This window comes from Herpailurus yagouaroundi, unplaced genomic scaffold (assembly GCF_014898765.1).
Source record: "Herpailurus yagouaroundi ecotype Mexico unplaced genomic scaffold, PumYag 184, whole genome shotgun sequence".
Taxonomy (NCBI): domain Eukaryota; kingdom Metazoa; phylum Chordata; class Mammalia; order Carnivora; family Felidae; genus Herpailurus; species Herpailurus yagouaroundi.
The window spans coordinates 29,408,261-29,421,276 of record NW_024412415.1 but is presented as its reverse complement, the minus strand read 5'-3'; the positions used below and the strand labels follow the sequence as shown (position 1 = coordinate 29,421,276).

The 13,016-nt window shown below is 38.0% G+C and overlaps 1 protein-coding gene across 12 annotated transcripts in view; it reads left to right on the top strand.

The window, feature by feature from the left end:
* Positions 1-13,016, top strand: part of CSNK1G1 (casein kinase 1 gamma 1) — a 165,384-nt gene that overhangs the window by 70,474 nt on the left and 81,894 nt on the right. For all 12 annotated transcript variants that reach the window (XR_005795858.1, XM_040492946.1, XM_040492944.1 and 9 more), the window contains exon 3: positions 9,211-9,251. Coding sequence is in view for 11 of the 12 variants with exons in the window: in XM_040492946.1 (XP_040348880.1) it covers positions 9,211-9,251 (41 nt within the window). In the remaining variant the exon portion in view is untranslated. The remainder of the gene's footprint in view (positions 1-9,210; positions 9,252-13,016) is intronic.

Below are 13,016 nucleotides of genomic sequence, written 5' to 3'. Positions count from 1 at the left end.
TTGTTTCTTAAATCCCACATATGAATGAAGTAATATGGTACTTGTCTTTCTCTGACTGATTTATTTCACTTAGCATAATACTCTCTAGCTCCGTCTGTGTCATTGCAAATGACAAGATTTCATTCTTTCTTAATGGCTGAGTAATAATCCATTGTGTGTGTGTGTGCGCGAATGTGTGTGCACACACACATACCACATCTTTATCCATTCATCAGTCAGTGGACACTTGGGCTGTTTACATAATTTGGCTGTGGTAGATAATGCTGCTGTAAACATCAGGGTACATATATCTCTTTGAATTAGTATTTTTGTATTGTTTGGATTAAGAACCTAGTAGTGCAATTGCTGGATTGTAAGGTAGTTCTATTTTTAACTTTTTTTTTTTTTTTTTTTTTTGGAGAGAGAGAGAGTGTGCATGGGAGCACAGGATGGGCAGAAGGAGAGAGAGAATCTTACCAGGCTCCATACTGAGTGTGGTGTGGAGCCCAATATGGGTTCTACAATTGTGAGATCATGACCTGAACTGAAATCAAGAGTCAGATGCTTAACTCGCTAAGCCATCCAGGCACCCCTGTTTTTAACTTTTTGAGGAACCTCCATACTGTTCTCCAGAGTGGATGCACCAGTTTGCGTTCCCACCAACAGTGCAAGAGGGGTTTCCCTTTCTCCCTATCCTCACCAGCACCGGTTGTTTCTTGTATTGTTGATTTTAGCCATTCTGACAGGTGTGAGGTACCCCCTCATTGGAGTTTTGATTTGCGTTTACCTGATGGTGTGCAATGTTGAGCATGTATGTCTTCTTTGGAAAAATGTCTATTCGTATCTTCTGCCCATTTCTTTTTCTTTTTTTTTTTTTTAAGTCTATTTATTAGAGAACCCCCGAGAGTAAGCACAAGCAGGGGAGGGTCACAGATGGAGAGGAGAGAGAAAGAGAGATAGAATCCCAAGCAGGCACCACACTGTCTGGGAAAAGCTCAACATGGGACTCAAACTCACGAACTGTGAGATCATGGCCTGAGTTGAGATCAAGAATCAGATGCTTAACCACTTGAGCCACCCAGGGACCCCATCTTCTGCACATTCCTTAACTGAGTTTTTGTGTTTTTTGGGTGTTGAGTTTGATAAGTTCTTTATAGATTTTGGATATTAAACCTTTATCAGATAAGTCATTTGCAGATATCTTCTCCCGTCCCATAGGTTGCCTTTTAGTTTTATTGATTGTTTCCTTCACTGTGCAGAAGCAATTTATTTTGATGAAGATCCCAGTAGTTTGTTCTTGCCTCCCAAGACACATCTAGAAAGAATTTGCTATGACCCATGTCAAAGAGGTTACTGCCTATATGTTCTCCTCTAGGATTTTTATGGTTACAAGTCTCACATTTAGGTCTTTCACCCATTTTGAATTTATTTATGTGTATGGCATAAGAAAGTGGTCCAGGAGCGCCTGGGTGGCTCGGTTGGACGTCCGACTTCGGCTGAGGTCATGATCTCACAGGTTCGTGAGTTTGAGTCCCATGTAGGGCTCTGTGCTGGCAGCTCAGAGCCTGGAGCCTGCTTCTGATTCTGTGTCTCCTGCTCTCTCTGCCCCTCCGCCACTCATGCTCTGTCTCTCTCACTCTCAAATATGAATAAATGTTAAAAAAAATTTTTTTAAGTAATAGAAAAGAAAGTGGTCCAATTTCATTCTTCTGCATATAGCTGTCCAGTTTTCCCAGCACCATTTGTTGAAGAGACTGTTTTTTTCCCATTGGGTATTCTTTCCAGCTTTGTTGAAGATTAATTGACCAGATAGTTGTGTCCCCTTTATGGGTTTTCTGTTCTGTTTCTTTGATCTGTGTGTCTATTTTTGTGCTAGTAACATACTGTTTGATAACTATAGCTTTGTAATGTAACTTGAAATCCAGAATTGTGATGCTTCTTTGCTTTTCTTTTTCAAAGTTGTTTCGGCTATTTGGGATCTCTTGTGGTGTCATACAAATTTTGTGATTGATTGTTCTAATTCTCCAAAAAATGATCCAAAAAAAAAAAAAATGATAGGGATTGCATTAAACGTGTAGATTGCTTTGGGGAGTATAGACACTTTAACAGCATTTGTTCTTCCAGTTCATGAGCATGGAATGTCTTTCCAATTCTTTGTGTCATCAATTTTTTTCGTAAGTGTTTTACCCTTTTCAGAATACAAGTCTTTTACCTCTTTGGTTAGGTTTCTCCCATGGTATCTTATTACTGTTTTGGGTTGAATTCACTCCACCAATTAAGCCACCCAGGTACCCCCAGGTTTTTATTAGTGGCTTTTGTTTTTTGACCATGACACACTAAAATGAATACGCTATGATCCACTGCATACACAATTTAATATGTATATATATCTGAAGCAGACATTTAATGAAATAATACCCATGCTAAGAGTGGTATACTGTATTTTTTATTTTACACTATTTTTTTTTTTAAACATGTTGGTCAGGACCCCTTGTATTTATTTATTTCACACTTCACTAGTGGATCTCATCATGCACTTTAGAAAACATTTTAACAAACATTCCCTAAAATAGACATGTTTATAAATAAATAAGTAAGACCTGTTTTTGCATATTAACAGTAAACATGTTCTATAACATTACCGGTGTTGTTGAGCAAGATTTAATTTTTTAATAATATGCTACTAATAGTGATAAGTAATCCCTTCAAGAAGCATAGCACAAGGAGAAATTACTCTTGTTGTTAACTGCTAACCATTTGGGAAACATTTCTGCACAGTGTACGAGTTCACTAGTAGAATTAAGTAAAAATGGAAAACATTTGTGGCTCTTTTCTTTAAAGCTATAGTTCTATTTGTTATCTTCTTACCCCTAATCATAATACCTACTTAAAAAGATGTTCTCTGGGTAGTAGAGGCGCTAGGCCAGTCTGCCCTCTTTGCCCTGAATAGACATGGTAACCAATGAAAGTTACAAAAAAGCAGTTTCTTCTTTTAACACAAAATACCTCAAGTTCATTTGGCTGGATTTTTTGTTTGTTTATTTGTTTTTACAAGTTCTAGGTAGTGATTTATAAATGTACTACTTTCACTTTAGGACCAGAAAATGTGACAGCTGGAGATCTAACTAAACTGGGAACCCGAGGCTGTATGTTCCTTTATCAGTGTGACTCTTGAGAACTGAGGCCTGCTGGTTCTTTGAAATAATGCTGTGTCTGATGAAGCTTACAGTAAATGTTGTCTCTGTAGGTGACTTACTAAAATAGGAAGTCTTCGTGCAGTGGGTTTTATGGGCAGCATCACATCCAGGGCTGCTGTTTCAAAAGGCTGAGTTTAGACGTAAAGCTCCAAAAACTACTATGTAATGCAGTTTCATTTCCATTAACAATAAAAGAACTCATAGCCAGGAAGTGAGCGTGGGAAGCATTGTGGATTTTGTGCAACAGATACTAAAAGCTTTGAGTGCTTGGGATCATGCCATCTCATCGGTGGCATTTTGCTGTCCATTAAAGTGCCTTTCTCACTGTTATTGATATGTTTTAAATGTATATATTTAAGAAATCTATTTTAGCTGAAGCAGTCATTCATTTTAAATGGGCAGGATTTTAACCCTCTGTCTTTGTAATTAAATTCTTCCAGAGCAAAATTTTTGAGTAAGTATATCACTGAGGAGGATGGTGGCTGAGTGATTATCTAGACTTTTACATGGCTGCACTTTGTGTTGGCCTGTTCAGTCTTCCTGATGCCTCTGGCAAAGGGATTCATTTGAGTGATGCATAGCACAAGAGAATTATTTCATCACCTCCAGTGCCTCTTAGGATTAAGGATAATTGCTTTGGAAGAGGGTGACATGTGTTCAGTTCTTTTGGTGCCCCCAGAGAAAGTAAGCAAACACAAGTCAGCATTCTGTGATGTATCAGCTATCACATTTGGTGTTAACATAGGCTTCCTTATTCCTTGTGTTTCTGTGATTATATTTTTAAAATTCTTTATTCATCTATTTTAAGAGAGAGAACGTGAGTGGGGGAGGGGTGGAGAGAGAGAGAATTCCAAGCAGACTTCCTGCTGTTAGTGCAGAGCCAGACCTGGGGCTGGAACTCACAAACTGCGAGATCATGCCCTGAGCCGAAAGCAAGAGTCGAACACTTAGCCAACTGAGCCACCCAGGGACTCCAACTTTTTATATAGATACGAAAGTTGAAGCTGAGAAACATTTCATAATTATAGATTACTTTTTGGTTTAGTGGGAACTTGGAGGGAGGCATCGTAATGGTAGAGTGGCAGAGTGCCTCGTCTTGTGGTTCTTTCTGTTCTCAACTGATGAAGACTTTTTTGACCCTTCTCTTTTCCTTCTCCTTCACATTTACAGGTACTCCAAAGGTTATTAGTTTTGTCTCATTGAAATGCCTTGATTATAAATCATATTTTTAAGTTGTTTTCTTCCAGCAATTATTGGGTAATACCCTGCAATAATAAGAGAAGTAGATAAAAATTAGATTTATCTAGCATTTTGCAGTTTAGAAAGTACTTTCACATATTCTAACTCATAGAATGCTCATAACCACATAAAGAACATTTATTTTTTAAATGTTCTGCTGTCAAAGCTTCCCCTTCATCTTCTTTCTAGGTATTCTCCTCTCCTCTTTCTAGGTATTCTCCTCTCTTTTATTTTATACTTTGGGGCCAGATTAATATTTTTAAAATAAAATTTTTACCATTATGCTTTTACTCGTGGCGCGAGACCTTTGTTGGTTTCACAGCAAGCTGAATAAGGAAACCAAAACTCCTATATATGCATTTAGGATTATCCATATCTGATTATAACCTAGGCTTCTTTTTTTATTATCCTAGAACTTTGTCAGAACCTTCTGAATGTTAAATGAATTTGTTTTCACTGCAGCAAGCCTCTGTTACCCATTACATATCAGATACTGTATATGTTGCCAGGGCTAAAGAGATGAGTTGAACATTCTTCTTGACCTCTTTAAGGCATAAATAGACACACACACACACACACACACACACACACACACACACACACACACCAAGTGAGAGAGAAGAGGAAAACAAGTGAGAAATGTTAATAAAATTTTTGAAGATGGAGAGTAGATAGTTAAGTGGTAATTGACTTAGCAGTCCAGAGCAGGCTGAGATTGAAAGGGTAGGGGGGTTTGTAACATAAATTACACTATTTAAACTAAAGAATTGGAGACACTAGGAGCTCAGAAAGCAGGGATGAAGTAAGGACAAGGAGTAATTGTCCTTACTTCAGAAAGAAAGCAGGGATGAAGTAAGGACCCGGGAGATGGCAGGGTCACACTGTAGAAAGTGAAACACACTGTGAAACCTGGGCTGCCCAATGGGGAAAATGAGAAAAAGCTTACCCACTGATTGGTGAGACCTCCCCCCCGACCCCCAATCCCCGCCCTGGACTCTGGAAGAAGCAGATCTGTAAGTGCCTGGGATTTCTTTAAACTCTTACCTTTTTTTTTTCTTCAAAAGAAATCTGTGCAATTTCTATAATATAAAAAGTTTGTTTTACTATAAAAAAGATTTTTCCCAAATCTTCAAAGGAAAGTGAGGATCTAGGAAAAGCATGCCTTATTTGTATAGCTTATGCCCTGGCACATCTCCACATATGTTTGGTTGTGCATACCCTAGGGTAAGAAGCTAGCATTCAAGGTGATTCACACTCTGTCCCTATTGGATCTTTCTGACTTGACTTCTCACCGTTTTTCTCCATTTATTTTGTGTTCCATTTATGTCGGTCCACATGCAGTATATCAGATTCTGTGCATTTTCTATCATGTTTCCATCTCACTATTCACATTAGTATTTTTTATGTACTATGAAATACCCTTTATTCTCTCCTCTGTCCTTCTGAGACTTACTGTGAGTGCCACTTGTGGCCAGATGCTTTATACTCCCTCATCCAGGCTCCTCTATTGACTTGTTCATATTTCTCTTTTAACTCTCATCACATTATGTGATTAATTCAATAAACTTGTGTGCCATCTGTACAAGGCCCTGTGTGAGGAGCTAGATTATAGTCTCTGCAGGGTGAGAACTGAGTGTTACTCATCTTAGATGTCTGATATCTGCATATGATGGGTAATAAATGTTCAAATGCTTACCCCTACCTCTGGTCTTTTATTTTTTTAATTGGTCATTTATGTTTCCTCACAAGTGGTTATTCAAAACACAGGTTTGATCATGTCACTACCCTACTCAAAAACTTTGTTTTAAACTTTAAGTGGCATTGAGGACTTTTCTCATGTATACTGAGTCTTACTTTTCTAGCCCTGTTTCTACCGTAACCCCTCTTTGTCTGTCCCTACCACTTACTGATCCTCACAATGCAACTTACGGTCCGTCTACTCCCAGACCACCTATCATTCTTAGACTGTGCCATCTACTTTGTCACTTTTTTGTTTGTTCATTCATCTTCTTCGCTTTGGGATGCCTTTTCCGCTTATTCAACTATTTAATTTTTTTTTTTAACATTTATTCATTATTGAAAAACAGAGACACAGCATGAGCAGGGGAGGGGCATAGAGAGGGGGAGACACAGAATCCAAAGCAGGCTCCAGGCCCCAAGCTGTCAGCACAGAGCCCGACGCGGGGCTCGAACTCAGAAACTGTGAGATCATGACCTGAGCCGAAGTCAGACGTCAGACGCCCAACTGACTAAGCCACCCAGGCGCCCCTCCCCTTCTTCAGCTTTTTAAAATCCTACTCATTTTTTAAGACTCTTGGGGGAAGGACGTAGAGGGAAGATAAAAAGAAAAGAATTTATTTCCTGAGAACTCCTGAATTGCCTTCTCTCTTTTCTTGCTCACAGATCAGAATCTAGGTTGGTTACTCTATTACATTTCTACCACTACCATACTTCACTTTAAGTGTTGTATCTATGGAATTAAAGATCTGTTACTTCACACATATACTTCAAAGATTAAGTTATCTCCGACACTAATGGCATGTTATACTTTAAATGAGTGAGGGATTAATTTTGGTACCCCTGACTCCCATAGGAATTCTCACTGTAAAAACTGGCGGGAGGGTGTGTCCAATTCAGAAAGACTCCTAAACATACTTACAATTTGAAATTGACTGTTTGTCTCTAAATAATACTAAGTTCTTAGGGTCAGCCTTGTGCCAGAATTGACTTGGGGTCACAATAATAATGCTTATACTGTGCCAGGAAGGGCTATCCTGAAAAATCTTTATGCAGAATTGTACCTGGTGTGAGATAAGTCTGTGGCTAAGCTGAAGTGTTTTGTTTTTGTTTATTTAAACAGAAAATAAAATTTAATTTTGTACATGCAGGGAACTTTAATTTCCCTCCATTGGCTGTTTCTGCCTCATCTATTCCTCTCCCAGTTATTAGTTTCCTTTTCACAATTTCATCAGATACATTTTTAAAAATGTTTTTGGTGGGAAGATTAATCAGAAACACAAATTGACTTTTAGAAGCTGAATGCAATTAATATATAGGGAAAAAATACCTGTTTTCTACTTTGGTTTCTTTAAAAAAGAAGTTGTTCATCTTTAATGGTATCTTAGGTATTTCTCTGGCAGTCGGCAAGTCCTCTTTATTATGTTACTTGCACACAAAAGTTATTCCTAAATTAGTGTACTCTTTGACACATAAAGGTGCTCAGCAACCTGATAGCCTTATTAAAAGTATAATGGTATAGTTCGCAAAGGGCTGCCTGTTGTTTAGATCTTGGTTAAAATAGTATTGTACGCAGCCTTTTGTTTCCAAGATAAAGTGTGTTGTGTGTGTGTGTGTGTGTGTGTGTGTGTGTGTGTGCGCGTGTGTGTGTGTGTTTAAGAAATAGTCATTTTAATACCTTAATGTATATCTTTCTATATTTGCTTTTTTATATATGAAATTTATTGTCAAATTGGTTTCCATACAACACCCAGTGCTCATCCCAAAAGATGCCCTCTTCAATACCCATCACCTACTCTCCCCTCCCTCCCACCCCCCATCAACCCTCAGTTCTTAGTTTTTAAGTCTTTTATGCTTTGGCTCTCTCCCCCTCTACCCCCTCTCTCTCTTTTTTTTTTTTTCCTGCCCCTCCCCCATGGGTTCCTGTTAAGTTTCTCAGGATCCACATAAGATTGAAAACATATGGTATCTGTCTTTAATGTACATCTTTGTATATCCTTCTCCATGCCTTTATATCTAGCCATGTACGTTATGGGTGTGTGTGTATGTGTGTGTAAATACATTTACTTCTATGTGTTATTTAAAAAGTAATTATACGTGCTGATAACTTTTCATCAGTCAGTGTTTGTTTTGAGTGTCTGTGATGTGCAGAACAGTCGATGAGGCATTGAGAGAACTGCTGGATAAATATTTCCTACCCTCAAGATATTTATAGTCTAGCTGATTAAGATAGGACAAATGTATAAGAAGAAATGTGAAGTCCAGTGCAGTGGCTAAACCACATGGTATACACTAAACACTCTGGAGGAATTTAAATTCGCCTTTAAGAATGAGTAGAGGTGGGGAGGTTAAGATAGCTACATAGCCAGCACGTAGTATGAGCTCACAAAGTGGGTAATTGCTACCTTCATCCTCATCCTCATCCTCACTCCAGGCACTTCCTCTAGATGTCTAGGAGAGTATTGATTCCACTTATTGAAGTAGAGAAGTTGAGAGGAAATAATCCTTACTATTTCAGGAAGAACTTGAGATGTTTAAGTTATGCAGGTAGAGAGCCGTTTTCTGCATATAAAGAGCTAGAGTTGTGGTGCAAAAGCCAAACAGCTTTGAGAATCATCTACTTACAGACAGTAGGTAAGTTTTAGGGCAGTGACAAATAATCTATAATTCCCATTTGTTAGTTTAAAAAGTGAGGGTTTGTGTTTATTGTGCCAAGAGTTAAAATTTCTGCATCTTTGACATTCTGGCACTTCTTGGTTTGCTTCATGGCTTAGTTGTCGGGAAATAATAAATAACAAAACGTGTGTGAGAGAGAGGAGACTTGTTTTCTTTTTTCTAAGTTCTCACGTCTAACTTAAATTTCCAAATTCTCAAGTGGTTTCTATTCTTGTCTTACTGGGTCTCATTATTTCTTTAGCTTTTCGCTTATAAATCATGTTTCATATATGTGAATAGTGTTGGGAACGTGACCTTTCTCATGACCCTGTAAGCTAAGATTTTGCTTTGCATTTCCCAAAATAAATGTCACTAAAACATATACATTCTGCTTTTCCCCTAGGTAAAAATCTCTACACCAATGAATATGTAGCTATCAAACTGGTGAGTAGAATCTATGTTTGTAGTAATTATATTTTGGTGCCCTCACCCTTCACATATCTTTTCACAGGAAATAGTTGTAAGCATTCACAAAAATAGTAATGTTTTTTTCTTTTGCATATGGTCCCACATAGTCATTTTCCTTTAACCAACATATATTGCTATAGTGATGAATCACTGCACACTGTATAACACTCTATAGTTAGATGATGCCAACTATACTTGTAGCAACAGTTGCATCAAAAAATAGTTATTAAAAATAGCTTGAAGAAAAAAAATTACTGGAAGACTAGTAATTTCTGTGTGGTTTGTACCTTTCATAGTGCTATTTTAAAAGATAAAAGCATTGGAAATGTTATATTTTCTTTTGCTTGACTGATCCATTTTTAAAATGTAAGGTATTTATTTATTAATATACTTAGTAGAAGCCCAAATCTGATCATCAATTCATTGCCTTAAATATCCGTCAAATGTGAAAAACACATCTTGTCAAATTCAAAGCAAAAAGTTCACTTAGTTTTGTCAGCACTAATGAATAACTAACCTAGTCATTAAAGATAGCATCCTCTTAAAAAATGTGTATTATTTTTGAGGAATAGTAATTTTAGGAGAAAATTATTTTATATTTAAGGTCGATACATAATCATTTCTAGTCATATGAAATATGTCATATGACTAGTTTCTATGAAACTGTGTAAATGTTTGTCCTGGTAAGTTTCCCAGGATTTGCAGCCAGTTTGGGCCTTTATTAATTGGAAGATAGGAGTTAATGGTTGAAGGAAGTATCTTGTGATAATTGTAGTAGTGCTGTTCTTTTCTAACAAATTACACTTAACCACATCCACACCTGCTGTGTGTGTGGATTGAGCTTGTCATTTTATGGAGGAGTCAGAGGTGTTTTGTGAAGACAACTATCAGACGTTATCAGATTGGTTTCTTTGCAAAGATGTAGACCAGAAGCAGGGCTTAGAGCAGGTAGCTGCTAGGGAACCAAGGGTTTTGTTTGTTGACTTGGAACTCTTTTTAGAGAAATGGGAGCAGGAAGACAGGTAATACTGTAACAATGCAGGCCAACCATTGTCTCAGATTGAATATCAAAGAATTAACCATAGTTTTTATTTTTATTTTATTTATTTATTTTTAATGTTTATTTATTTTTGAGGCAGAGACAGAGCATGAATGGGGGAGGGCCAGAGAGAGAGGGAGACACAGAATCTGAAATAGGCTCCAGACTCTGAACTGTCAGCACAGAGCCCGACACGGGGCTCAGACTCACAGAGCTCGAGATCATGACCTGAGCCGAAGTCGGACGCTTAACCGACTGAGCCACCCAGGCGCCCCACCATAGTTTTTATTTATAGGAATTTGGTTCTGTAAAAGTGTTCTCTAGCTCATCTGCTTTTTTACTTTTTCTGTTTTACGACTTTGGTAAGTTGGACTAGCAACCAGGAGTAGCTCCTGAAACACTTGAAAATACTGTCTCAATTCTGTATATTTGTTACTGTCCCTTTATTTATCCAGACCTCTCTAGAGCCTTTTTGTTAGGGGCAATTTTTTCTATCTATATTTCTTCTTCCAAGTTCATACTAGTCAACCTAGTTAGATAAGCTTATATAATGTATTGTTGACATGACGGATCACTGCATTTCACTTACAGTTTATTAAACTTCATTCTACTTTGTATGGCCTAGAATAACGGCTAAAAGTAGATCTCATGTCATCTAGTATGGTGTGTCTCAGGAGCTCATTTCTCTTTGAAATAAATCTTAAATAAAGACTTTTTGTAGGATAGCAATCTTGTCTGTGGGTCTCCTCTTTTGCTGTTGGGCTGTGTTCTCCATGGGAGATAAGAGGGCAGTAACTGAGCTCTTTTCATTGTAACAGCAAAATTTGCCTTAAGCATTATTGTCCTGCAAGGTAGCCGTCTGCTGTCGGTTTAGGATTTCAGGCAGACATGTGTGTTCCAGAATAACTGTGATTCTGGCAAATAGCCAGCCCTCTGTGGAAATGTAATCAGCATCTGGCACAGAAATACAAGGAAGCCCTGCTGGTACTGTTTTCTTTCCACTTTGTTTAGATCTTTGTTTTGGGCTCTTGTTTATTAGATTTGGAGGAACCTTTTTAAAAAACCATACACAACATAAAATAGTATAATGAGCCCTTCCTTTACCCCCATCACCAAGATTTCCCAGGTTCTTTTTAACAGAAGTTTTCTTTCTTTTACATATATATATATATATATTTTTTTTTTAATGTTTTATTTATTTTTAAAACAGAGAGAGACAGAGCATGAGTGGGGGTGGGGCAGAGAGAGAGGAGAGACACAGAATCTGAAGCAGACTCCAGGCTCTGAGCTGTCAGCACAGAGCCTGACGTGGGGCTCGAACTCACGAACTGTGACATCATGACCTGAGCCGAAGTCGGACTCTCAACCGACTGAGCCACCTGGGTGCCCCTTAACAGTTTTCTAACAATTGTTAAAAAAAAAAAGAAAAAAGAAAAAAAAATCTCTTTATGCTGTTAATCTTGCTGCCTGCCACAAGATGTAGATTTAGTGTTTACAATGTCCTGTATTCATAGTCCTTCCAGGAGAGCACCTTGAAGCTTCAGTTGTCTGAGCAGTCTTCAACTATATGCTAAAGGGGTTGGCTTGAAGGGAGTAACACTTTCATCTATGATGAAAAGCTCCTGCTGTCCGAATATATGTGATATGCATGCCCACGTTCAGCCTTGTAACTCTAAAGAGTTTTTGCTTTTTCAGTCTGCTAGCTTAGTTACCCAACATCAGGTCAAATATTTCCTATCTCAGCATCTACTGTGAAGTTTTAGAGTATTATGTTTGAAGAAGGGTCTGTGGCTTTTTCATTCATTGCTCCATTTTTCTCCAGAAAAACCATACAGAATGATCAACCTCTGCTTCTATATTAATTTGTTGTCACTGTTTCTGTTGGGGTTCTTGTGAATTATTAGCAATTGTTCTGAAGGACAAATTCTGTAATTGGCTGCTTTAGTGGTGCTCCAGTGGAAGATCTAAAACCAGATGGAGACTCTCCAGAGTGATCCTTTCCTATTTGAAGAGAGAGATGAATAAAGAAGTGATTATTTAGAGTGTACTTAGCTTTATGTACTTTTTCTTTTGACTACAAGAATCTTGAGAAGCTTGAACTCCCAACTCTGATGATTGCTGATTTTATAATCAAAGAAGGATATGTGTTCTTTCATAGAGCTCATTAGGGGTATGAACTATTTTAGCCTGCCTGAATTTATTTAGAAAAACCTTCCTAGAAGCAAATGGATAGACTAGATAACTTCAAGGAACTTCTGAATTCTGTGATTTATGGATTCTATTTCTTAAGAAAAATGCAAAAACTTCAAGTGGGTGCAGGAAGAACTTTCAAAGATGATCAAAGAACTCAAACAATAGGACCAATGAGGAAAGGTTAAAGGAATTGAAATTACTATGCCTCAATAAGAGATGTCTAAGAAATGATTGAATAGTTTTATAATTTGAGGATAGTTGTTACAGTATTCACAGGTTATTGAAGAGCTATTTTATCTTGTTGAGGACAAAAGAGAAATAGACTTAAGTTTTGGTAGTAGAGATTTAAACTACTTTGGGGCGCCTGGGTGGCGCAGTCGGTTAAGCGTCCGCCTTCAGCCGGGTCACAATCTCTCGGTCCGTGAGTTCGAGCCCCGTGTCGGGCTCTGGGCTGATGGCTCAGAGCCTGGAGCCTGTTTCCGATTCTGTGTCTCCCTCTCTCTCTGCCC